The sequence below is a fragment of the Macaca mulatta genome, chromosome 2, assembly GCF_049350105.2.
Source record: "Macaca mulatta isolate MMU2019108-1 chromosome 2, T2T-MMU8v2.0, whole genome shotgun sequence".
In the NCBI taxonomy this organism is placed as follows: Eukaryota; Metazoa; Chordata; class Mammalia; order Primates; family Cercopithecidae; genus Macaca; species Macaca mulatta.
This window is the reverse complement of record NC_133407.1, coordinates 15,150,024-15,177,140: the sequence shown is the minus strand read 5'-3', so window position 1 is coordinate 15,177,140 and position 27,117 is coordinate 15,150,024. Positions and strand designations below refer to the sequence as shown.

General features: G+C 39.0%; 1 protein-coding gene across 3 annotated transcripts in view; it reads left to right on the top strand.

The window, feature by feature from the left end:
• FBXL2 (F-box and leucine rich repeat protein 2) overlaps positions 1-27,117 on the top strand; it is a 127,273-nt gene that overhangs the window by 66,489 nt on the left and 33,667 nt on the right. For all 3 annotated transcript variants that reach the window (XR_001443282.3, XM_015132380.3, XM_077991344.1), the window contains exons 3-5: positions 15,304-15,358; positions 15,620-15,694; positions 21,085-21,179. Coding sequence is in view for 1 of the 3 variants with exons in the window: in XM_015132380.3 (XP_014987866.1) it covers positions 15,304-15,358; positions 15,620-15,694; positions 21,085-21,179 (225 nt within the window). In the remaining 2 variants the exon portion in view is untranslated. The remainder of the gene's footprint in view (positions 1-15,303; positions 15,359-15,619; positions 15,695-21,084; positions 21,180-27,117) is intronic.

Sequence of the window (27,117 nt, the reverse complement as noted above, 5' to 3'; positions counted from 1 at the left end):
CTTCCAGTTATATAGTGTAATTTTCCAGTTTTTAAAAAATTTTGTCATGAAGATATATCTGTCAAGGAGGGAAGGAAGAGCATATTTAAGAGTTTTCTAGCTTGATTTTTATAACTTTAAAATACTTAAACCTGTGGTATGTGGGTCTTCATTTGTACTCTTGCCCTTGGGCCTGCAAATGTTATAGATAGTCTATTACTTTTGTTACATAGTATTTTCCAGACATACTAGCCAATGAAATAAGACAAGAAACAGAAATAAAAAATATAAGCATTTATAAGGTATCATTAATTGAGACAATCTGTTCTTCTACATAGCAATATCAAAAGAATCAGTATAAGAGTATGGTAATATTGGATATACAATTAATATCTAACAATCAATTTCAATTATTAGGAAAATAAATACAAAAAAGATAACACTCATAATACAAAAAAAAAAAAAAACTATAAAATACCCTGGAATAAACTGAACAAAAAATGTGACTTTTATGGAGAAAATTAAAATTTTCTGAAAGACTAAAACAAAATGCAAATAAATGTCAAAGTAAACCACATTCCTAGATGTGAAGACTCAACACTGTAAAAATGTAATTTCAGTCATAATCTCAGGAGGAAGCTATGGATAATTTAACAAATTGATTTTAATATTTATGTATAATAGTGAAGATGCCCATATAGCTAGTGCAGTTTTGAAGAAGATCAAATTGAGTAGATTTATCCTTTTGCATACTAACATTATAAAGCTATAGTAATTATAATGATGCTATATTGGAACAATACAATGGAAAAGAATAAAAAATATAGTAACATCTATTCACAAATAGGTACTCAGTATAGGATTGAGATAAAATAAATCAGTGTGTAAGTGTTCAAAAATAAATTCCAGATGGATTGAAAACCAAAAATGTGGTAAGTAAAATTGTACACTATTAAAAGAGAAAAAGTAGTAAAACTGAAAATCAATTACTTGAGCATCAATTGGAAGGAAATAAATTAAAACTAAATAAAGTGGTAGGAAGGAAATAAATTAAAAGAAGTGGTGGGAAAGAAAATTATACCAAAATTAAGAAAATACAAAACAAACACACTAGAGAAAATTAACAAAACCCAAAATTGGCCTTTTGAAAAGATTAATTGATAAATTCTTACTAAAACTGATTAAGAAAAGAAAGAAGGCACAAATTACTGATACCAGAAACAAAAGGGGGACATCACTATAACGTCTACAGAATTACAAACTCTGACAACAGAAAAAACCAAAGTCTGAAGATTCCTATATCTGGTAAATAAATTGAATCCACAAAGCAACCTCCATGCTGGGATGACTTCACTTGGGAATCTTTTCACATGTTTCACATGTTAAGATAGAAACAATGTCAGTCTTATGTTGACTTTTCCCAGAAAACAGAAAAAGAACATTTAATATATTCATTTTCTATGTCTGCTTTAACAAATTACCATAAACTGGATGACTTAAAACAACAGAAATTTATTCTTTCTCGGTTCTGGAGATCAGAGTCTGAATTCAAAGTGTGAGCATGGTTATGCCCCCTCTGAAGGCTCTAGGGGAGAATCCATTCTTTGCTTCTCCCAGCTTCTTTTGGCTGTATCACTCATCAGTCTGGGCCTCTGTGGTCACATTGCCTCCTTCTCTTCTCAGGATCCCTAACATAATTACATTTGTACAACCCTTTTTCCAAATAAGGTAATATTCACAGGTTCTGTTGATTAGGTCACAAATACATCTTTATTTGGTGGTGATGGGGCACGTGTCATTCAACCCACTACATTTTCTAATTCATTTTATGAGACTAGGATAATTCTGGTATCAAAACCTACCAGGACATTATAAGAAAGGAAATACACAGACGAGCCTTTCTTGTGAACATAATGCAGAAATCCTGCAGAATATACAGTAACGTCAGTTAACTAGAACTGATAGACATTTATAGAATGCTTTATCCAACAACAACAACAAAATACACATTCCTCTTAAAGTTACATGGAACATTCACCAAGATAGACCACATTCTAGGTCATAAAATGCTCAACTCATTTAAAAGAATAGCATACAAAGTGTTCTTACAGACCACAATGAGTTAAACCAGAAATCAGCAACAGAAAGCCAAAAATTCCCAAAATATTTGGAGATTAAAGAACACATTTCTAAATAATACATGGGTCAAAGAAAAGGTCTTAAGAGGAAAGCAAAAATATTTTTAAATGAGAATGAAAATTCGACTCACCAAACTTTGTAGGAAGCAGTGCTTAGAGGGAGATTTACTGAACTGAATGAATAAATTAGAAAAAATACATATCTAAGATCAAGAATCTGGCCAGGTGTGGTGGCTCATGCCTGTAGTCCTAGCACTTTAGGAGGCCGAGGTGGGTGAAACACCTGAGGTCAGGAGTTCAAGACCAGCCTGGTCAACATGGTGAAACCCTGTCTCTACTTAAAATACAAAATTAGCCGGGTGTCGTGGTGTGGTGTGTGCCTGTAATCCCAGACACTTGGGAGGGTGAGGCAGGAGAATCACTTGAACCTGGGAGTCGGAGGTTGCAGTGAGCTGAGATCGTGCCATTGCACTCTAGTCTGGGCAACAAGAGTGAAACTCCATCTCACAAAAAAATAAAAAATAAAAATAAAATCAAGAATCTTAGCTTCCATTTTAGGAAATTAGAGGAAAAAGGGCAATGGAAGTCTAAAGCAAGCTAAAGAAATGAAATAATGGGCTGAGGCAGGAGGATTGCCTGAGATCATGAGTTCGAGACCAAGCAAGCATAGTGAGACCCCATCTCTATCAAGAAAAAAAAAAAAAAAAATTAGCTGGGCATGGTGGCATGTGCCTGTAGTCCTAACTACTCAGGAGGATCCCTGGACCCCAGGATTTCAAGGTGACAGTGAGCTATGATCACCCCACTGCACTCCATCCTGGGTGACATAGCAAGACCCTGTCTCTAAAAATAAATAAATAAGCTTTAAAAATAAAAAAGGAAGAGTAGAAATCAAGGAAATTAAGAACAATGGAGAAAATAAGTGAAACCAAAAGCCGGTTCTTTGAAATGTTCAGTAAAATTGCTAAACCTTTAGCCAGACTAACCAGGATAAAAGAAGAGCGGAAGTACCAAGATCAGAAATGAAAGGGATCGTTGTTACATGGGCATTAAAAGGATAATAAAGGAATATTAACAACTCTGTGTTCACATAAAAAAAATTTGTGGTTACATAGAAAGCATATACATTTATGGGGTATATGAGATACTTTGATACAGGCATCCAATGTATAATAATCATATCAGGGTAAATGGGGATATCTATCCCTTCAAGCATTTATCCTTTGTGTTACAAACCATCCAATTATACTCTTTAGTTATTTTTAAGTGTAGAATTTATTATTGACTGTAGTTACTCTGTTGTGCTATGAAATACTAGGTCTTATTCATTCTTTCCAACTACTTTTCTTACCCATTAACCATCCTCATGTCCCCCCCACATCCTCCTGCCATCACCCTTCCCAACCTCTGGCAACCATCCTTCTACTCTTTTCCCCCATGAGTTCAATTGTTTTAATTTTTAGCCCCCACAAATAAGCGAGAACATGCGAAGTTTGTCTTTCTGTGCCTGGCTTCTTTCACTTAACATAATGACCCCCAGTTCCATCCGTGTTGTTGTAAATTACAGGATCTCATTCTTTGTTTGGCTGAATGTATATATGTTGGATGTTGGATGGATATATGTTGGATGTATGGATGAATGTATCCATTGTATATATGTCCCACATTTTCTTTATCCATTCATCTGCTGATGGATATTTAAGTTGCTTCCAAATCTTAGCTATTGTGAACAGTGCCACAACAAACATGGGAGTGCAGATATCTCTTCAATATACTGATTTACTTTCTTTTCGGTATATACTCAGCGGTCGAATTGCTGGATCATATGGGAGCTTTGTTTTTAGTTTTTTTGAGGAACCTCCAAACTGTTCTCCATAGTAGTTGTATTAATTTACATTCCCACCAACAGTGTGTGAGGGTTCCCTTTTCTCCACATCCTTGCCAGCATTTGTTATTGTCTGACTTTTGGATATAAGTCATTTTAACTGGGGTGAAATGATACCTCGTTGTATTTTGATTTGCATTTCTCTGATGATCAGTGATGTTGAGCACCATTTCATATACCTGTTTGCCATTTGTGTCTTCTTTTGAGAAATGCCTATTCAGATTTTTGGCACATTTTTAAATTGAATTGTTAGATTTTTTTTTCCTATAGGGTTGTTTGAGCTCTTTATATATTCTGGTTACTAATCCTTTGTCAGATGTGTAGTTTGCAAATATTTTTCCCATCATGTGGATTTTCTCTTCACTTTGTTGATTGTATCCTTTGCTGTGCAGAAGCTTTTTAACTTGATGTGATCACATTTGTCCATTTTTGCTTTAGTTGCCTGTGCTTGTGGGATATTACTCAAGAAATGTTTGCCCAAAACAATGTCCTGGAGCATTTCCCCTGATGCTTTCCTGTAATAGTTTCATAGTTAGAGGTCTTAGATTTAAGTCTTTAATCCATTTTAATTTGATTTTTGTGTATGGTGAGAGATGGGGGTCTAGTTTCATTCTTCTGCATATGGATATCCAGTTTTCCCAACAACATTTATTGAAGAGACTGTCTTTTCCCCAGGGTATGTTCTTGGGACTTTTGAGTTTATTGTAGTATGTAGTTTATATGGATTTATTTCTGGGTTCTCTATCCTGTTCCATATGTGTCTGTTTCTATGGTAGTACCATGCTGTTTTGATTACTGTAGCTCTGTAGTATAATTTGAAGTCAGGTAATGTGATTCCTCCAGTTTTGTTCTTTTTGTTCGGGATAGCTTTGGCTATATTATGGGTCTTTTGTGATTCCATATAAATTTTAGGATTGTTTTTATTCTGTTTTTGTGAAGATTGTCATTCATATTTTGATAGGGATTGCATTAAGTCTGTCATTTGCTTTGGGTAGTATGGACATTTTTTTTTAAATTATTTTTTATTATTATACTTTAAGTTCTAGGGTACATGTGCATAATATGCAGGTTTGTTACATATGTATACTTGTGCCATGTTGCTGTGCTGCACCCATCAACTCGTCAGCACCCATCAACTCGTCATTTACATCAGGTATAACTCCCAATGCAATCCCTCCCCCCTCCCCCCTCCCCATGATAGGCCCTGGTGTGTGATGTTCCCCTTTCCGAGTCCAAGTGATCTCATTGTTCAGTTCCCACCTATGAGTGAGAACATGCGGTGTTTGGTTTTCTGTTCTTGTGATAGTTTGCTAAGAATGATGGTTTCCAGCTGCATCCATGTCCCTACAAAGGACACAAACTCATCCTTTTTTATGGCTGCATAGTATTCCATGGTGTATATGTGCCACATTTTCTTAATACAGTCTGTCACTGATGGACATTTGGGTTGATTCCAAGTCTTTGCTATTGTGAATAGTGCCACAATAAACATACGTGTGCATGTGTCTTTATAGCAGCATGATTTATAATCCATTGGGTATATACCCAGTAATGGGATGGCTGGGTCATATGGTACATCTAGTTCTAGATCCTTGAGGAATCGCCATACTGTTTTCCATAATGGTTGAACTAGTTTACAATCCCACCAACAGTGTAAAAGTGTTCCTATTTCTCCATATCCTCTCCTATTTAATAAATGGTGCTGGGAAAATTGGCTAGCCATAAGTAGAATGCTGAAACTGGATCCTTTCCTTACTCCTTATACGAAAATTAATTCAAGATGGATTAGAGACTTAAATGTTAGACCTAATACCATAAAAACCCTAGAGGAAAACCTAGGTAGTACCATTCAGGACATTGGCATGGGCAAAGACTTCATGTCTAAAACACCAAAAGCAACGGCAGCAAAAGCCAAAATTGACAAATGGGATCTCATTAAACTAAAGAGCTTCTGCACTGCAAAAGAAACTACCATCAGAGTGAACAGGCAACCTACAGAATGGGAGAAAATTTTTGCAATCTACTCATCTGACAAAGGGCTAATATCTAGAACCTACAAAGAACTCAAACAAATTTACAAGAAAAAAACAAACAACCCCATCAAAAAGTGGGCAAAGGATATGAACAGACATTTCTCAAAAGAAGACATTCATACAGCCAACAGACACATGAAAAAATGCTCATCATCACTGGCCATCAGAGAAATGCAAATCAAAACCACAATGAGATACCATCTCACACCAGTTAGAATGGCAATCATTAAAAAGTCAGGAAACAACAAGTATGGACATTTTAACAACATTGATTCTCACTTAAACCCAGGAAATGGAAGCAGAAGACTTCCCTAACTCATTCTGGGAGCCCAGTGTTACCATAATACCAAGACCATATAAAATATTACAAAAAAAGGAGAACTCAAGACCAACATTTTTCATAAAAATAGATGCAAAAACCTTTAACAGAATATTAGCAAGTCAAATCCAGTGACGTATAAAATAATTATATCCCACAATAAAGCAGAATTTATTTTAACTATGCAAGGAAATTTTAACCTTCAAAAGTCAGTGTAATCTATTACACCAACAGACTAAAGAAAAAAATCATGTGGTCACATCAGAAAGTGCAGAAAAAATATTTGACAAATTGTGGCACCCATTCATGATAAAAATACTCAGCAGACTAGGAATACAGAAGAACTCCCTGACTTGATAAAGAACATCTACACAAGACCTACAGCTAATATCATACTTTTTTTTTTTTTTTGAGACAGAGTCCAGCTCTGTTGCCCACGCTGGAGTGTAGTGGTGCAGTCTCTGCTCACTGCAACACCTGCCTCCCAGGTTCAAGTGATTCTCCTGCCTCAGCCTCCGCAGTAGCTGGGATTACAGGCCTGTGCCACCATGCCTGGCTAATTTTTTTTATTTTTATTTTTATTTTTTTTTGAGACGAAGTCTGGCTCTGCCGCCCAGGCTGGAGTGCAGTGGCGGGATCTCAGCTCACTGCAAGCTCCGCCTCCCGGGTTCACACCATTCTCCTGCCTCAGCCTCCCGAGTAGCTGGGACTACAGGTGCCCGCCACCTCGCCCGGCTAGTTTTCTTTTTTTTGTATTTTTAGTAGAGACGGGGTTTCACCGTGTTAGCCAGGATGGTCTCGATCTCCTGACCTCATGATCCGCCCATCTCGGCCTCCCAAAGTGCTGGGATTACAGGCTTGAGCCACCGCGCCCAGCCTTTTTTGGATTTTTAGTAGAGATGGGGTTTCAACATATTGGGCAGGCTGGTCTCAAACTCCTGACCTCAAATGATTCACCCACTTTGGCCTCCCAAAGTGCTGGGATTACAGGCGTGAGCCACCGTGCCTGGCCAACATCATACTTAATGATGAGAGACTAGATGCTTTTTCCCTGAGATTGGGAACAAGAAAAAGATGTCCCCTTTCACCACTCCTGTTCATCACAGTATTGGAAGTCCTAGCTAATGTAATAAAATAAGGCAAGAAAATAAAAGATATGCATTGGAAAGAGAGAAAGTTGGCTTTGTTTGCAGTTGACACGATTGCCCATGTCATGAAAACCCCAAAGAACTGACAAAATAATTAGTAATAATAAACCTCCTCCTGGGCCAGGTGCGGTGGCTCACGCCTATAATCCCAACGCTTTGGGAGACTGAGGCAGGTGGGTCACCTGAGGTCAGGAGTTCGAGACCAGCCTGACCAACATGGTGAAACCCTGTCTCTACTAAAAAATACAAAAATTAGCCAGGCATGGTGGTGGCGCCTGTAATCCCAGCTACTCAGGAGGCTGAGGCAGGAGAATCACTTGAACCGGGAGGCAGAGGTTGCAATGAGCCTAGATGGTGCCATTGCACTCCAGCCTGGGTGACAGAGCAAGACTCTGTCTCAATAAAATAAAATAAAATAAATAAACCTCCTCCTGTAACTAATTAGCAATTATGGTAAGGTTACAGAATCTAAGGTTAATATTATAAAAGTTAATTACTTTCCTATATACCTGCAATGAACTACTGAAATTCGAAATTTAAAATAATACTGTTAACATCAAAAAAATGAAATACCTAAGTATAATTCTGAAGAAAATTTTGTAAGATCTATATGAAGAAAACTATAAAACTCCAGTATTCCAGTGAAAGAAATCAATGAATATCTTAATAAGTGAAGAGATATTACATATTCATGGATCGGAAGACTCAGTATTGCTAAAATGTTAACTTTTTTCAAGTTGATGTGTAGATTCACCAAAATCCAAATCAAAACTTTACTAAATTACTTTGCGAGCAGCAGGAGCAACAGGAACTCTTATTCACTGTTGGTGAGGATTCAAAATGATACGGCCAGTTTAAAATATAGCTTGGTAGTTTCTTACAAAGCTAACCATAAGTGTATCATTTAGTCAAACAGTCACATATTTAAGTCACAAAACTGGTTTTGTGGATGTTTGTAAACCTGCTTGGAAAAGCAAGCTAGGTGCAGCGGCTTGTGCCTGTAATCCCAACCACACAGGAGGCTGAGGCAAGAGGATCACTTGAGGCCAGGAGTTTGAGACTGTCCTGGGCAGCATAGTAGGACCCCTATTACTTGGAGAAAAAAAAAAAAAAGTTAATATGGAAAAGCCAAAGACTGAGAAGAACCAACACAGTACTGAAGAAGAACAACGTCAGAGGACTGACGCTATTGGACTAATTTTAAGACTTAGTATACAGCTTCAGTAATCGAGACATGTAGCACTGGTGAAAGAATAGATTGATGGACCAATGAAACAGAATAGAAAGCCTAAAAATACAGCCACATAGTCAACTGATATTTGACAAAGGAGCAAAAGCAAGTCAATGGAGAAAGTATACATTTTTTTCCAACAAGTGGTGTTGGAAAATTGGACATCTGTATTTAAAAAGATGAAGGTAGACACAGACCTTTCACAAAAATCAACTCAGAATGGATCATATACCTAAAAGTAAAACACAGAATTTCTAGAAGAAAGTGTAGGAGAAAATCTAGGTGACCTTGGATTTGGCAATGAGCTTTTAGATACAACACCAATAGCACTGTTTATGAAAGGAAAAGTGAGTAAGTTGGACTTTATTAAAGTTTAAAACATCTTACTCTGAGAAAGGCACTGTTAAGAGAATGAAAACCACAAACTGGGAGAAAATATTTGCCAAATGTATAATAAAGGACTTGTGTGCAACATATGTAAAGAACTTTTAAAACTCAACGGTGAGTAAATCAGCTGGGCTCTGGCTCACGCCTGTAATCCCAACAGTTTGGGAGGCCAAGGTGGGCAGATCACTTGAGGTCAGGAGTTCAAGACCAGCCTGGCCAACATGGTGAAACCCTGTCTCTACTAAAAATACAAATATTAGCTGGGTGTGGTGGCACACACCTGTAATCCCAGCTACTGGGGAGGCTGAGCAGAGAATTGCTTGAATCCGGGAGGCAGAGGTTGCAGTGAGCTGAGATCGCACCACTGCACTCCAGCCTGAGCAACACAGTGAGACTGCATCTCAAAAACAAACAAAACCAACCAAACAAACAAAAAAACAAAACCCTCAATAGTGAGAAATAACTCAATTTTTTTAAATGGGCAAAAAATCTGAACAGATATTTTACCAAAGAAGATATACAGATGACAAGCATAAGATGCTTAATACGATATGTCACTAGGGAATTGAAAATTAAGACAATGAGATACCACTGTATACCTATTAGAATGGGTAAATTTCAAAAATCTAAATACAAAATGGTGGTAAGATGCAGAGCAAGAGGAACACTTATTCACTGTTGGTGAGGATTCAAAATGGTACAGCCAGTTTCAAATATAGCTTGGCAGTTTCTTACAAAGCTAACCATAAATGTATCATTCAGTCAAGCAGCCACATACCTAAGTATTTATCCAAATGAGTAGAAAATTTATATCCACACAAAAAACTACACACAAATGTTTATAGCAGAATTATTCATAATCACCCCAAGCCAGAAGCAACTAAGATGTCCTGCAATAGGTGAATGGATATACAAACTGCTATATTCACACAATGAGATAGTATTCAGCAATAAAACACAGTAAGTTATCATGCCATGAACAGACTTGGAGGAACCTTAAATGCATATTGCTAAGTAAAAGAAGCCAGTCTGAACAGTTACATAGTGTTTGATTCCAATCATATGGCATCTGGAAAACACAAAACTATAGCGACATTAGAAAGATCAGTGGGGCTGGGCACAGTGGCTCACACCTGTAATCCCAACACTTTGGGAGGCCAAGACAGGAGGATTGCTTAAGGCCAGGAGTTCAAGACCAACCTGGGCAACATAGACCCCGTCTCTTCAAAATAATTTTTTTTCTAATTAGTTGGGCATGGTGCGTGTGACTTTAGTCTCCCCTACTTGGGAGGCTGAGGCGGGATGATTGATTGAGCCCAAGAGGTTGAGGCTGCAGTTAGCCATGATCGTACCACCATACTCTAGCCTAGGTGACAGAGTGAGACCATGTCTGGGAAGAAAAAAATCAGTAGTGGCCGAGGGTTCATGAGGAAGAGAGGAGAGATGAATACGTGAAACATGTTGTTGACAGTAAACTATTCTATGTGAAACTGTAATGGCAGCTACATGACATGCATTTGGCAAAACCTTTAGAACTAACTAATACAGAGTGAACTATGTTGTAAACTATAGACCTTAGTTAATAATAATGTATCAATATTGGTTCATTAATTGTAACAAATATACCACACTAATATGACATGTTAATGATAGGGGGATCTATGTGGGTCTTTTGGTGGGGGTGTATATGCTAACTATCTGTACTACTTGCTCTTATTTTAAATAAAAATTTTAGGTTGGCCCTGGTGGCTCATGCCTATAATCCAAGCACTTTGGAAGGCTGAGGCAGGTGGAGCACCTGAGGACAGGAGTTCGAGACCAGCCTGACCAATATGGTGAAACCCCATCTCTACTAAGAATACAAAAATTGGCCAGATGTGGTGGCATGCACCTGTAATCCCCGCTACTTAGGAGGCTGAGACAGGAGAATTGCTTGAACCTGGAGGCGGAGGTTACAGTGGGCTGAGATCACGCCACTATACTCCAGCCTGGGTGACAGAGCAAGACTCCATCTGGAAAAAAAAAAAATTTAAAGGGGAGATAAACAAATGTGAAAGGTGTTAAAATTGTGCATGCGCCAAATGGAAATATTTTATAGGCTATAACAAAGGAATTATAAACTAATTGAAAGGCAGGAAAAAAAAACCTATAGTAAACATCATAATAATTGAATAGTGGCAGCTTTTTCTCTGAGATGAGAATGAGACAAAGATGTATTTCATTACCAGTTCTATTTATCATTGTACTAGAGAAAATCATAGCCACTGTAATAAGCAAAAGAAATAGAAAGTATAATTGTTGGAAAGGAGGAAAGTTAGTTCATTATTCACTGGTGAATTGATGTTTTATGTAGAAAATCAGAATGAATGAACAAATTTAGAAATATTGTTGGGTACAAGGTCAGTATATGAAAATTAACGTTATATACTAGCAACAATTAAAGAATGACATTTAAAATATTCCTTTTTTTTCAAGACAGGGTCTCATTCTGTTGCCCAGGTTCACAGCTCGCTGAAACCTTGACCTCCCTAGGCTCTGTTGATCCCACCACCTCAGCCTCCTGAGTAGCTGGGACTATGGGCATGCACCACCACACCTGGCTAGTAATTGTATTTTTTTGTAGCAATGGGGTTTCACTATGTTGCCCGTGCTGGTCTCGAATTCCTGGGCTCGGGTGATCCTCCTCCCTCAGCCTTCCAAAGTGCTGGGATTATAGGTGTGAGCCACCATGTGCTGCCAAAAGATATTCCATTTTAATAATAAGAACATCAAATAACCAGAAAAAAAAATCTAAAGATAAGCAAGGTATCTATGTGGAAAACTACAAAAATTACTGTGAGAAATTAAAGAAATCCTAAATAAATTTTGGAATGGATCATGTTTCTGGATCGGAAAATTTAATATTGTAAAAATCTCAATTGTTCCCAAATTTTTTGTAAATTCAATGCAGTCCCAGTAACAATTTCAGAAAGTTTTCTTGTGGAAGTTGATATGCTGATTTTGAAACTTAATAGGAAATTCTGAGAATCAAGAATAAGTAAGATAATCTTGATGAAGAACAAAGTTGAAGGACTTACGTTACCAGACATTGTGACTTATTATTAAAGCTTCATGAAATCAGCCTTACTGGCACAAAGGCAAACAGACTAATGGAGCAGAATACAAAGTCCAAAAGTCCATCCAATCCCTCGCTCCGCTGTGTATATTTATAACCAGGCGCTATTGCAGTGCTTGCCTTGTAAAGTTGAGGCGATCACATTTGAGATAAGGAAGCACTTTCTAGGAAAGAATGTTTTGGAGGGGTCAGAACTCAGTTTGTCACTCGTGTCGCTATCTACGTTTCTATTGCCAGTATCCCAGGCTTTGTAATTGAGGGCATTACTTTTACTCATTGAAACATGAGTCAGGAATTGGCTTTGGCCGTCAGTGTGGTAGTTTGGAGTATCGCCACGCCTATTTGTGCAAATTCAACTACTTTCAGTTTAAAAGGTTGGGGAGAGAGGGGAAATAATGTAAATACTTTAGGCAATCTGTTTTTTCATTCAGTAATCATAAACCTAGGTAGTAAGCATGAGATGAGAAATGTGAATTCCTGTTCCATGTGTTGGTTCCTGCGTGTGTCTCAACGTGTGAGCTCTTGCTTCACATGTCAGTGAGGCAGGAGTCCAGTTTGTTCCAAGCAACACACTCACTCAATGAAAACTACTTCATCTGTTATTATCAGTTAAGAAATAGCACTGTTGACCTAAATAAGGAAACTGAGGTAAAATTAATCTAGAGAGTTTATTTGGGGCAAGTTTGAGATTGCAGCTCAGGAAACACTGGGAAGTGATCCTGAGAAAAAAGGAGTTGCTTGAGTTTTGTTTGTTTGTTTTGTTTTTGTTTTTGTTTTGAGATGGAGTCTCTCTCTGTTGCCCAGGCTGGAGTGTAGTGGCATGATCTCGGCCCACTGCAATCTCCGCCTCCCGGGTTCAAACGATTCTTCTGCCGCAGCCTCCTGAGTAGCTGGGACTACAGGCGCACACCACCACGCTCAGCTAATTTTTATATTTTTAGTAGAGATGGGGTTTCACCATGTTGACCAGGATGGTCTCCATCTCTTGACCTTGTGATCTACCTGCCTCAGCTTCCTGAAGTGCTAGGATTACAGGTGTGAGCCACCGTGCCTGGCCTGCTCGAGTTTTTAAAGAAAAAAGGATGAATCAGGAGGGGGCGATTACAAAAGTTGTTTTTGGGAACTCTTACCGGTTTCCAGAAGTAACATTGATTAGTGATTGGTTGTACATTGTTGAACTATCGGGTAGGAGTTAGAGTATCCAGCATATGGCATTGTTAGGTTACTTTATAGCTTACTTGTGTCAGTCACTCTGGAGCTCACATAGCGGCTCATATCTCTTAGATTAAGTTTATTTCTTAGGATCTAGCCCAATCCTGAGGGAAAAACAGCTGTGTTAAGCTTTCCAAAGCAGTATATGTAGTGGTCCTGGCTTGTGCTCTTGAGTCAGACTACCTGGATTCAAATCCTAGTTCCACCTTTACTATCAGCGTGCCCTGGGCACCTTACTTAACCTCTATGTTCAGTGTCCTTATCTGTAAAATGGAGATAGTAATTGCACAACACCTCATAGCAGTGTTGTGCCAATTAAATGACTCACATGTAAACTATGGTTGGCACATAGTCGATGCATAATCAGTGTTGATTATTTTTGTTATTACCAGTATTGTTATTACTGAGACATGATAAAGGTGGTATGCTCTTAAGGGATTTTCAAGGGAAACAGCTAACTCTTTTTTTTTTACCTTTGGCATATGCTTTTAGAACCCAATCCCTGCATGAAATGTGATTCTGCTGTACTAGGCTAGTTTCTGTTTGGTGCTTGTTTTCTGTAGGGAGCTGACAATCAGATGTGGCTAGCTGTGGGATGGTCGTATGTCACAGAACACAGCTATTAGGGGCAGGAGAGCCTTTGGGTTGAGCAATGTAGATGTGTAGATATCCTAAAATACTTGGATGTATATGTTTAAGTACATATATTTTAGCCACCAGCATTTTTCTATGTACAAAGATCCACTGAATCTTTTAAAGTCAGTGTAACCCTTATTATGCTTCTATCCTTTGCTTTTCACTAGAGAATGATTGTAGCCTGTATTGTAGGATGGCATCTCTGCAGTCAGTATCCCATGGTACTGCATGTGGGTACATTATTGTAGGGTACAACACTTTGATGTTTTATGATTCTACTCTCCTTCCTGAGGCTATGGATTTTTATCTCACCACTATTGTTACCTTTAAAGAATTTTGAGGAATATTATAGGTGGCTGTTCACCATCTTACCACTCTCCCCCTTCCACACTCAGAGGCACAGACTCTCATCTTTACTTTCCAGGACTCTCAGAACCAAAGTACTATTCTTGTTCCTGACTTCAACCCTATCCATCCTTCTCACAGAAAAGCTGCCCTTTGTTTCCAGCTGTCACTCTACAGTGCTGAGGCGCACATGGCTCTTTGCTCACGTACTAGCAGCAGCAGCTCCTCTCCTTGACTGCCAGCATGTCGAGGCTTCACTCAGTCCCCTGCCATGCTGGCAGCTACTGCTTCCTCTAAGGCATTACTGATGCCAACCAAGATTTTGTTTGCTTCTGTCTGCTTTTCTTTCCCCCTCATCTTTCCTGTGTTCTCTGGCTCCTTGGCTTTTGCTTAGGAAAAACTGATCACTTATAGACTTTGCCAACTAATGAGCTCCATCTTTCTGCCAGGCGAACAAATACTTCAAACCAAATGGGCTTTGTCATCAAGCTTTTTTTTGACAATGTTGTTTGAGGCTCAGGCATCTGAGCCTGTTCAGCGCATCTACCACCAAAAGAGGGCTTATGCTAGAGCGGTGGTCTTCAAATAGAACAAATTAGGGTCTTTCCTGTGTCCATTTCTTAGAACAAGGGAAATATAAGCTTAACGAGTTCTAAGGTAATTTGTATTGTGTGTCCAAAACAGCTTCTGAACATGCAAGCATTTAGTATTTCACTGTAGTGATATAAAGTTATAGTGCACTTGTATATTGCACATTGAGGAATCTTGAAAAAACTTATGTATCCAGGTGGCGGATTAGATTTTTTCTTTCAACTTATAATTATCCTGAAATGTTAACACCATCTCGTTTTTGTGTTTTTTTCCTCTCTCTGTAGAATATTTTCCTTCTTGGATATAGTAACTTTGTGCCGATGTGCACAGATTTCCAAGGTAGAGTATTCACCAGATTTTTAATCAATAAATATCAAGTTTTATTAGAATGAGTTTTAGTTCAAATTACTGAAAATTAAAATTTTATTATCTTTTATACTTAATATAACACAATGGTATAATTTTGCATTTGACGATTGACTTAATATACATTAAAAGTAGAGGTTTGGAAATAAAGGTTAATCAAGACTTTCTTTAAGAGTCTCAATAAATGTGTTTCTTTCACCCCCAATCCCTCTTCCTTTACCTCCCACCTTCCAGGCTTGGAACATCTTAGCCCTGGATGGAAGCAACTGGCAAAGAATAGATCTTTTTAACTTTCAAACAGATGTAGAGGTAAGTTAGCTTTGGTTTAGACAGAAAACTTTTTAAAAAGATGAGTAACTGTTCCCTCTTTCCTGCCTTTTTATTTTACTGCATTTAGATCTAATACTAAAGTGCCGAGGTAGAACAGAAAGAAGAAAAACTGGAAGGGATTTGCATACATAAAACAAAATCCTGCTTGCATTTTAAATTGTATCAGTAACAGATTGGTTTTCTCTCCTTTAGTTTATAGTCTGAGTTTTACTACTCAGCTTTTTAAAGCCACACACCTGCATCATTATCACCTGGTTCAATGCTTTAACCTTAGGAGACTTAACAAACACTTATTGACCTAAAAAATCCACTGAGAATTCTAATTCATCATCAAAAATGGAGAAATGGCAGAAGCACAGGCCCAAGAGTGAGGCTGGAGATCTAAAGTGTCACCCCAGCTCAGCCACTTAAGTCGTGTAATCTCTCAGTACTTCTGTTTTATTATCTATAAAATAAAGAAGTAAAGTAATAGTTAAGTCTTATACAATTCCAAGATTCTGATATATTTATCTGTAAATATGTAAATATCTCCATTTAAGCATGGTAAACCTGATGAAATGAGCACAGTTTATTTAGAACAACTTTGATATTCAATACGAAATTTCTAACCAAAAAGGAAGTTAAGGCAGGGAATAATAAAGAGCATTGTACTTAGGATTTGTCTGAAGCGCTGGTTTGAGGGTCTTGAGATTCTGAAGTTTATTTTCTACCTAATGTAAAACCTAATGTATTTCCAGTTTAGCAAACTTACAGTAGTGGAAATGCATTTTAATTTAGTTACTCACACAGTATGTTTGCCATGTGGTTTTACCAAGATGTATTTATTGTTTTTTGTTTTTTTTTGGATAAGGAAATGCATGTGTTTAACAGTAGGACTGAGCTAAGCAATTTCCTGCTAGCTGCTTAACCTGGTTTGACCTAGACAAACTAATGGTCTAGGTCAGTTGTGGAGACTCTTCACCTCCTTCTCTAGGTTACTTACTGCTTGAGAGTCTCTGCTTCTCATCTTATACCAGTGGAGCACAATACTTACAGTAAGTGGGGCAGAGCAGAAGATTTCCCTTTATTAAATAAAGGGGGAACCCCTTATTTCTGTCATATTGTGGTGCTCTGCTCTTGGAAGAGGATTCACGCCCATCCTGGAACGATAAGCTCTAGTTCCTGGCTTAACACTGTAGTTTCTGAATTAGGTGTTCTTTAGTACGCTTTTGAGAGTTAACAGCAGTGATTACAACAGTGCTCCACCTAAACATGCCAACATTCCATGCCAGTGAATATAATTCCCCTTCAAACTGATCATATCTAAATATTTGTTCACTGTGTTTACTGACGATGTGGAGGACATTTAATTTCTAAAAATTGTAGTCATTTCTACTGACCACAAAGGAGAGTTATTGTTTTGAAAAAACTGAGCAAAATACTTTCTCTCTTTCTGTGGTTCTTCATGTCTCCTCAAATTTGATGACTTTTCCAACCATACAACTTTTTTGGAAAGCACGTGAAGAACTTTTAAAGTCAGGCTGGGTGCGGTGGCTCACACCTGAAACCCCAACACTGTGGGAGGCCGTAGGGGGCAGATCACTGGAGCCCAGGAGTTCAAGACCAGCCTGGGCAACATAGCAAAACCGCGTCTTTACAAAAAAATGAAAAAGCAAAAATTAGCCAGGCACAATGACACATGCCTGTAGTCTCCGCTACTCAGGAGGCTGAGGTGGGAGGATCACCTGAGCCCAGGAGGCAGAGGTTGCAGTGAGCTCTGATTGTGCCATTGCACTCTAGCCTGGGTGACAGAGTGAGGCCCGGTCTCAAAAAAAAAAAAAAAAAAAAAAAATTATTCTGATATTAAAAAGTACTACTATTTCAACTAAATATCACTACCTTGTGCATTATTTGATTACAAGATTTTAGCTGACTGCTGACTTTCAGCTAACTGCCATGTAAACACATCCCAGAAATACTTAAAAGTCCATGCACCAAAGGGGAAGCCAATTTATGGTTCACCAGTTATATAAATAATTGCATGTGAAAACCTAAAATAGCTGACACCAGGGTTGCAATCTAGTCATAACACTTAGCTTCCCTTTTGGGCTAGCCCCCTTGGTCCAGCCTAGATTATGAACCAAGTCTTGGGGTCTTTCATAGTCCTTAAACAAGACCCTTTGGAGGATGCTTGCCCTAGGAAGCATTTTATGGATAGTCTTAAAAATATGCACTTTGGGAAGGAAATGTGAGAGAAAAGAGAAGTTGTCAAGGATCAGGATCAACACACTAATAATATTTGCTGTGTGTCTGACACTGTCATAAGCACCATATTAAACTGAGGCACAGAAAAGGTTGAGTAACTTACCCAAGGTCACTCACCTACTAAGAGGAGACTGTAGGTATCTTGAACGGTGGGTTGCATGACTGGCACATGAAGAAAAGGCAGAGTAAAGCATCTAGGTGACAAGTGCACACGGTACCTTTCCTTCATCTTCTCTTTTGTGAATACGTGTGGTTTACCTGAAGTTTGGGTTGGCATTTTCTGTGCCTTTAAAACTTGTACATTTTGTTGTCAGTGTCTTCATGGTTACTGAAGATTGTGCTAGGCCAAAAATGAAAAATAACTAAGTAGTGTGTGAATCTGAAAGTGGTAACTCCAAGGGTCTTTAGCCCATTTTAGGGCTTATTTTTCTTTAAAGCCCTTCATTCTAAAATGCATGCCTACAACATATTGTCTGGTAGATAAGACACAGAATCATTGGCTTGAATATTGCACTGAAATGGATTTGCATTTTTCCCCCTCTTAGTTGGAAAGAGTGGAACAGAATATTGTGTATGTAGTTTTGTATTCCAGTACAAGAACTTTGCCCCAAAAAAGGAGGACTAGAAAGTTTATATAAATGTTACTAACTTGAAATGGGAACAGTATATTAGGTGCTCCGTTTGTAGACATTGGTGTAGAGCTGTTTTTTTTTTGTTGTTTGTTTCTGTTTATTAGGTACTTAAATACATATCTTTGATTTCTAAGTCATAATCTTTTTCCCTCTGTGAGAAAGATTTATTTTACAATTGTCTGGAATTTTGCTTCAAAAAATATTAATAATTGCCGGGCGCGGTGGCTCACGCCTGTAATCCCAGCACTTTGGGAGGCCGAGGCGGGCGGATCACAAGGTCAGGAGATCGAGACCATGGTGAAACCCCGTCTCTACTAAAAATACAAAAAATTAGCCGGGCGCGGTTGTGGGCGCCTGTAGTCCCAGCTACTCAGGAGGCTGAGGCAGGAGAATGGCGTGAACCCGGGAGGCGGAGCTTGCAGTGAGCCGAGATCGTGCCACTGCACTCCAGCCTGGGCGACAGAGTGAGACTCCGTCTCAAAAAAAAAAAAAAAAATTAATAATTATTAATGCAGGTAGTCTCAAGAAAGTATAAATAGATGCTAACAGTATCAAAGATTGGATTTTCAACGTAATTAAGATGTTAGCTAGGTAACAATATGTATCCTGTGGGGTTTTTTTGTTTGTTTTTATGAGACAGAGTCTTGCTCTGTCACCCAGGCTGGACTGCAGTGGGATGATCTTGGCTCACTGCAACCTGCGTCTCCCAGGCTCAAGCGATTCTCCTACCTCAGCCTCCCAAGTAGCTGGGACTACAGGTGTGCCCCACTATGCTTGGCTGATTTTTTTTTTTTTTTTTGAAACAGTCTCGCTCTGTCGCCCAGGCTGGAGTGCAGTGGCGTGATCTCAGCTCACTGCAAGCTCTGCCTCCCGGGTTCACGCCATTCTCCTGCCTCAGCCTCCCAGGTAGCTGGCACTACAGGTGCCTGCCACCACGCCCAGCTAATTTTTTGTATTTTTAGTAAGACAGGGTTTTACCGTGTTAGCCAGGATGGTCTCGATCTCCTGACCTCGTGATCCGCCCACCTCGGCCTCCCAAAGTGCTGGGATTACAGGTGTGAGCCACCATGCCTGGCTGCTTGGCTGATTTTTGTATCTTTAGTAGAGATGGGGTTTCACCATGTTGGCCAGCCTGGTCTCAAAATCCTGACTCAGCCTCCCAAAGTACAGGGATTACAGGTTTGAGCCACTGCGCCCGCCCCCTGTGGTTTTGATGTATCTTGGTGAATTCGTCATGCTCACAGTTCAGTGCCAAGATTGCTGTTTTATAAAATGAGGATAATAGTATTCAAAACAAATCAAATTGTCCCTTTGAACTTTTCCTCCCTTGTGGTGGTGGAGGTTGTAGTTAGTATTTCTAACTACCTTCTTCCACAATAAATTTCTGTATTCCTTTGCCTTCAGCAAGCACCTCAGCTGGTCATGGTTCTTTACCTGGTGGAATGACTCAGACCTTTATTCCTGAAGGGTCTGGTCATTAATCGTCGTGCTTGGATTGGGTTGTTGTAGTTTGCTACTGGCATAAATCATAGGGCATGGTACTACTACAAGATGCCCTAAGGGATCTTCTGTATTCTACACATACTCTTCCTTACCTCCGTTTTGGGAGTGTTCATGAAGTTTTTTGACTATTAAATCTATTAAATGAGCCATAATAGGTACAAGAAATTGTTCCTCAAAAAGTAGAAGTAAACCAGGTGCCATGGCCTGTGCCTGTAGTCCTAGCTACTCAGTAGGCTGAGGCAGGAGGACCGCTCGAGCCCAGGAGTCTGAGGCTACAATGAGCTATGACCACACCACTACACTCCAATCTGGGCACCAGAGTGAGACCCCCAAACAGCAACCCCATCTCTAAAGAAAAAAAGTGATTTGAAGTAGAAAACGTTTTTTAAAAAGTGGAAGTGCTTAATCATTGTTCATTGTTCATTTTCTTTTTGCTTCCTCTAATATCTCTGCCAGTACGCAGCGAAAGTTCTTGTTTCAAAGCAAATGTGTTTAAGTAGGGGACAGCTAAGGAGGATGAGGGGGAGCTTTTGCAATATATTGTTATACTTTTAAAGTGGTAATGTTTAGCTCAAGTAGGATTTTCTTTTTAAAGCCGCATTGTCTTAGATCTCTGCTCAGTGGCTGGTATTCCCACAGCTAACCTCAAAAAGCCTTTTGATTGGCGGAATAGCTGTGACCCTTGGGTAGGGAGGGCCTAACCCCAGGGCTAAGGCTTTCAAAAGGCAGTGTACAGATTTTGGTTTTTGTGTTTGTGTGTGTTTTTGTTTGTTGGTTTTAGAATACTTAATGCTTTAATTGAGAACATTTTTCAGCGCTTGCAGCCCCTTCATGCATTAAGGATAGAACTGAGGTGTTAGAGGAATGTTCCAAAATATTTTCTGTTACACTTGGAAAAATATATTCTGTTCCTAGATTTCAGGTTATTTTGCTGTTAGATAAGCAGCATGAAAAAACAGTATTTTTCCCCCCGAACTTTCTTGATTAAAGGGTCGAGTGGTGGAAAATATCTCGAAGCGATGCGGTGGATTCCTGAGGAAGCTCAGCCTGCGAGGCTGCATTGGTGTTGGGGACTCCTCCTTGAAGTAAGTCAAATCCAGTGGCTCACTCTGTCATGGCAGCTTGTAGCATTTTCATCAGCAAAAATAAACCAAGCCTATTATATGTTCTTCTTCTGTTAAAATTCTTTTTGTGGTAATTTGCATAGAGTAATGAGAGGACCAGGACTTTGGAATATCTAACCTGGGTTGGAAACCGAGCTGTACTGTTGTTAGGGATGTGACCTTGGGACAAATTATTTCGCCTGAGTATCAGTTCTCCTGCAAAGTCAGGGCAGTTATAGCTCCCACAGGACTGTCATAGGCATAACAAGAAATAGCATGTATGAAGTGCCTACCTCTTTTCTATTTCCTTCTTCACTTCTGCATCTTCCTAGTTTTCCTCTCATATTAGCCACCTTTATAAATTTTACTAATTGATAAAATATTTCAAAACTTTCCTTGGCATAAGCTAGAATTTTGCTTACTCATAATGATGGGATATGATTTTTACATTAATTTTATTATTGTTAGCAATATATCCTATCCAACCAAATATTTGCCCATCTCTTACTGGATAACCATTATTTATTGGGGTTTTGGTGGGGGGGTTGTTTTTATTTTTGTTTTTATTTTGAGACCGAGTCTCGCTCTGTCGCTCAGGCTGGAGTGCAACAGTGCGATCTCAGCTCACTGCAACCTCTGCCTCCCAGGTTCAAGCGATTCTCCTGCCTCAGCCTCCTGAGTAGCTGGGATTACAGGCGTGCACCACCACGCCCAGCCAATTTTTGTGTTTTTAGTAGAGACAAGATTTCACCATATTGGCCATGCTGGTCTTGAACTCCTGACCTCAGCCATCTTGGACTCCCAAAGTGCTGGGATTACAGTCGTGAGCCACTGCACCTGGGCAATTGGGAATGTTATCAATGTTAAGGATGTGTGCTGGCCAGGCACAGTGGCTCAGGCCTGTAATCCCAGCACTTTGGGAGGCTGAGGTGGGACGATCCCTTGAAGCCAGGAGCTTGAGACCAGTTTGGGCAGCAAAATGAGACTCCTCTACCAAAAAAAACCCCACACAAACACACAAAAACAAAAAACACATTTGTGCCTTGAGGATTTCTGGAGACAGAGATGATTAAAACCTTCATGTCTTTATCTTCATGGCCTCTAGTATTGCTTATGAGGTTGGCTAAATTAGGGTGTACCCCCCATAACCTTGGAATACACTTTGTGTTCTTGCAGACCTAAATATTACCACAATGTACAGCAATCACAGACTTCCAGTAAGAATGTGCAACACACAGTGAATGCAGACAGTAGAATTTACAATTCAAACATCTGCTATACCATTGCTAAAAAAAAAATTGATTCACAACATCTTTTAAGTATAAAAACACTCACTTAGTAACTGTTATGGAACAAAATGATTTTCTTTAAATCAAGAAAATTCTTTAAATCATGAATTAGATTGACACCTTTAAACATGTTTAAACAACTTTCTATCACTCAGATAAAGCCCACTTGAATTGCCATGTATTATTTATTTTATATATTATTGGATCCTATTTGCTACAATTTTGTTAAAAAATTTTGCATTTGGGCTCATGAGGAATATTGCCTTATGATTTTATTTTCTTATAATGCTTTTGTCTGGTTTAGGTATCAAGGTAATACTGGCTTCATGTAGTGAATTGGGAAGTATTTCCTCCTATTCACATTTCTGGGGATGTGTTCAGTGGCTGACATCTATAATCCCAGTGCTTTGGGAGGCCAAGGTGGGAGAATCACTTGAGCCCAGGATTTTGAGACCAGCCTGGCAACACAGCAAGGCCCCATCTCTTAAAAAAAATTAAGTAGCTGAGTGTGGTGGTGCATACCTGTAGTTCTAGCTATTTGGGAGGCTAAAGTGGGAAGATCGCTTGAGCCCAGAAGTTCAAGGCTGCAGTGAGCTATGATCACACGACCATACTCCAAGCTGGGTGACAGAGTGAGACCCTATCTCTAAAAAATAAAAACAATTTGGCCAGGCGTGGTGTCTCACGCCTGTAATCTCAGCACTTTGGGAGGCTGAACAGGCGGATCACGAGGTCAGGAGATCAAGACCATCCTGGCTAACATGGTGAAACCCCATCTCTACTAAAAATACAAAAAATTAGCTTGGCGTGGTGGCAGGCACCTGTAGTCCCAACTACTTGGGAGGCTGAGGCAGAAGAATGGCGTGAACCCGGGAGGTGGCACTTGCAGTGAGCCAAGATCGTACCACAGCACTCCAGCCTAGGCGACAGAACGAGACTTGGTCTCAAAAGTAAATAAATAAAAATAAAAACAATTTTTAAAAATTCTGGGAGTGTTTATGTACAATTTATATTTTTAAAAAATGTTTTGTAGAATTCACTATTGAGGCCATCTGCTCTGCATGTTTTTTGGGGGGAACGTTTTTAATCACAAATTTGATTTCTTTTTTTTTTTTTTAGATGGAGTTTCACTCTTGTTGCCCAGGCTGGAGTGCAGTGGCACAGTCTTGGCTCACTGCAAACTCAAGGAATTCTCCTGCCTCAGCCTCCCAAGTAGCTGGGATTACAGGCACCCACCACTATGCCTGGCTAATTTTTATATTTTTAGTAGAGACAGGGGTTTCACCATGGTCTTGAACTCCTGACCTCAGGTGATCTGCCTGCCTCGGCCTCCTAAAGTGTTGTGATTACAGGCGTGAGCCACCTCACCTAGCCTCAATTTCTTTAATATGTATAGAATTCTTCAGATTATTTCTTCATAAATGAGTTGTGGTAGTCTGTGTCTTTCAAAGAATTTGTCCATTTCACCTAAGTTCTTGGACTTATTAACATTGTTTATATCCTCTTACTTTAATATCTGTAAAATCTGCAGTGATATACCCTCTCTCGTTTCTGAAATTGGTAATTGTCTTTTTTTTTTTTTTTTTTGGTCCTTGTCAGTCTATTAAGAGGTCTATCAATTTTATTGATATTCTCAAAGAACCAGCTTTTGTTTTCACCCATTTTTCATTGTTTTTCTGTTTTCTGCTTCATTTATTTCCACTCTGATCTTTATTATTTCGTTCCTTTTGCTTACTTTGGGCTTCATTTGTTTTTGTTTTTGTTTTTTCTCTAGTTTCTTAAGACGGAAGCTGAAGTCATTAATTTGAGACTTTTTTTTCTAGTATGGGAGTTTAATGACATAATGACATAAACTAAGTCAGTATTTTGGGGAAAATTCATGCCACAAATTCTTATATGCTATGTTTTCATCTTCATGCAAAATGCATTCTAATTCCCCTTTTGATTTCTTTCATGACCCGTGGGTTGTTTAGAACAATATTATTTAGTTTCTAAATATTTGGACATTTTCCAGAAGAGCACATTACTGATTTCTAATTCAATTCAGTCGTGATCACAGAACATAGTTATACCCTGAATCCTTTTAAATTTATTGAGACTTGTTTTGTGGCCAATCATATGGCCACTCCTGGCAAGTGTCCCATGTGCACTTGAAGAGAATGTATATTCTGCTGTTAGATGAAGTTTGCTATAAATGCCAGTAGGACAGGTTGGTTGATAGTATTGAGCAGATCTTCTCTATTCTTACTAATTTTCCACTAGTAATTTATCAACTAATAAGAGAGAAGTATTGAAATATCTGCCTATAATTTTTTATTTGTCTATTTCTCCTCACAGTCCTGTCAGCTCTTGCTTCGTGTATTTTGAAGCTCTGTTATTATGTATATAAACATTTAGAATTGCTATGTCTTTTTCATTGATATGTCCTTCTTTTATCCCTGATAATTTTCTTTACTATAAAATCTACTTTGTCTCATATAGTCACTCCAGCTTTCTTTTGACTAGTGTTGGCATTATATCTGTTTTTCTATCATTTTACTTTAATCTATTTGTATCGATATTTAAAGTTGATTTTTTATAGTTGGGTGTAGCTTTTTTTTTTTAGACGGAGTCTTGCTCTGTCACCCAGGCTGGAGTGCAGTGGAGTGCAGCTCACTGCAACCTCTGCCTCCTGAGTTCCTGCCATTCTCCTGCCTCAGCCTCCCAAGTAGCTGGGACTCCAGGCACGCGCCATCATGCCCAGCTGATTTTTTATATTTTTAGTAGAGACGGGGTTTCACCATGTTAGCCAGGATGGTCTCGATCTCCTGACCTCATGATCTGCCCGCCTCAGCCTCCCAAAGTGCTGGGATTACAGGCGTGAGCCACCACACCCAGCTGTGTGTTGCTTTTTATCCAATATGACAGTCTTTGCTTTTTAATTTGGGTTAGACTATTTGCATTTAATATGATGATTATGGTTAGGTTTAAATCCACCCTCTTGCTGTTTGTTTTCTATTTGTCCTATACATTCTTTTTTCCCCTTTCCTCTTTCTTTCTTCTTTTAGATTTTTTTTTTTTTTTTTTTTTTTTGAGACAGGGTCTTGCGCTGTTGCCCTGGCTGGAGTGCAGTGGCACAATCTCGACTCACTGCAGCCTCTGCCTCCTGCATTCAAGCGATTCTCGTGCCTCAACCTCCCAAGTAGCTGGGGCTACAAGCATGGGCCACCTTGCCTGGATAAATTGTGTATTTTTAGTAGAGACAGGTTTTCACCATGTTGCCCAGGCTGATCTCGAACTCCTGACCTCAAATGATCTGCCCGCCTCAGCCTCCCAAAGTGCTGGGATTGTACAGGCGTGAGCTACCATGCCTGGCCGAGATTAAGTGTTTTTTAATGACTTCATTTTATATTCTTTTTTTGCTTCGTTTCTATAACTCTTCATATGTTTAGTCATTGCTTTAGAGTTTATTGACTACATGTTTAATTTAGTACAGTCTACCTTCATATTGTATTATGTAAAACTTTCATTTCTCCTCACTTCGTCTTTATGCTATTGTTGTCATACATTTTAATTCTACTTATATACACTTCATAGATTTAGTACCTTTGTTTAACAGTCAACTATTTTTAAGAGATTTATTGTTATTATTATTATTATTATTATTATTATTATTTTAGACAGTCTCACTCTGTCACCCAGGCTGGAGTACAGTGTCATGGTCTAGGCTCAGTGTAACCTCCGCCTCCCAGGTTCAAGTGATTCTTGTGCCTCAGCCTTCCAAGTAGCTGAGACTACAGGCATGTACCACTCTGCCTGGCTAATTTTTGTACTTTTAGTAGAGACAAGGTTTTGCCCTGTTGGCCAGGCTGGTCTCAAACTCCTGGCCTCAAGTGAGCTGCCTGCCTCAGCCTCCCAAAGTGTTGGGTTTACAGGCATGAGCCACAGTGCCCTGCCTATTTTTAAGAGATTTAAATTTAAAAATTGTATATACCCAAGTAGTTGCTACATCCAGTCTTTCCTTTCTGTAGACACATATTTTTAACTGGTATCATTTTCTTTCTGCATAAAGAAATTTTTTTACATTTCTTTTACTGTAAGCCTGATTAATTCTTCCAGCTCTTCTATGTCTAAAAAAATCTATTTTTTCCTTCACTTAAAAAAAAATATTTTTGCTGGGCTGGGTGCAGTGGCTCACGCCTGTAATCCCGGCACTTTGGGAGGCTGAGGTGGGTGGATCATGAGGTCAGGAGATTGAGACCATCCTGGCTAACACAGTGAAACCCTGTCTCTACTAAAAATACAAAAAAAATTAGCTGGGCCTGGTGATGGGCACCTGTAGTCCCAGCTACTTGGGAGGCTGAGGCAGGAGAATGGCGTGAACCTGGGAGGCAGAGCTTGCAGTGAGCTGAGATTGCACCACTGTACTCTAGCCTGGGCAACAGAGCGAGACTCCGTCTCAAAAAAAAAAGCAAAAATTTGCTGAGTATAGAATTCTATAGTGACTATTTTTTTTGTATTTTAAGGGTGGTGCTCCTCTGTTTTCTTGCCTTTTCATTACCAGTGATAAAACTGCTGTCACATAACATGGCTTTGTTTTCTGGCTGTTTTTAGGGTTTTCTCTATCACTGGTTCCTCTCTCTCTCTCTCTC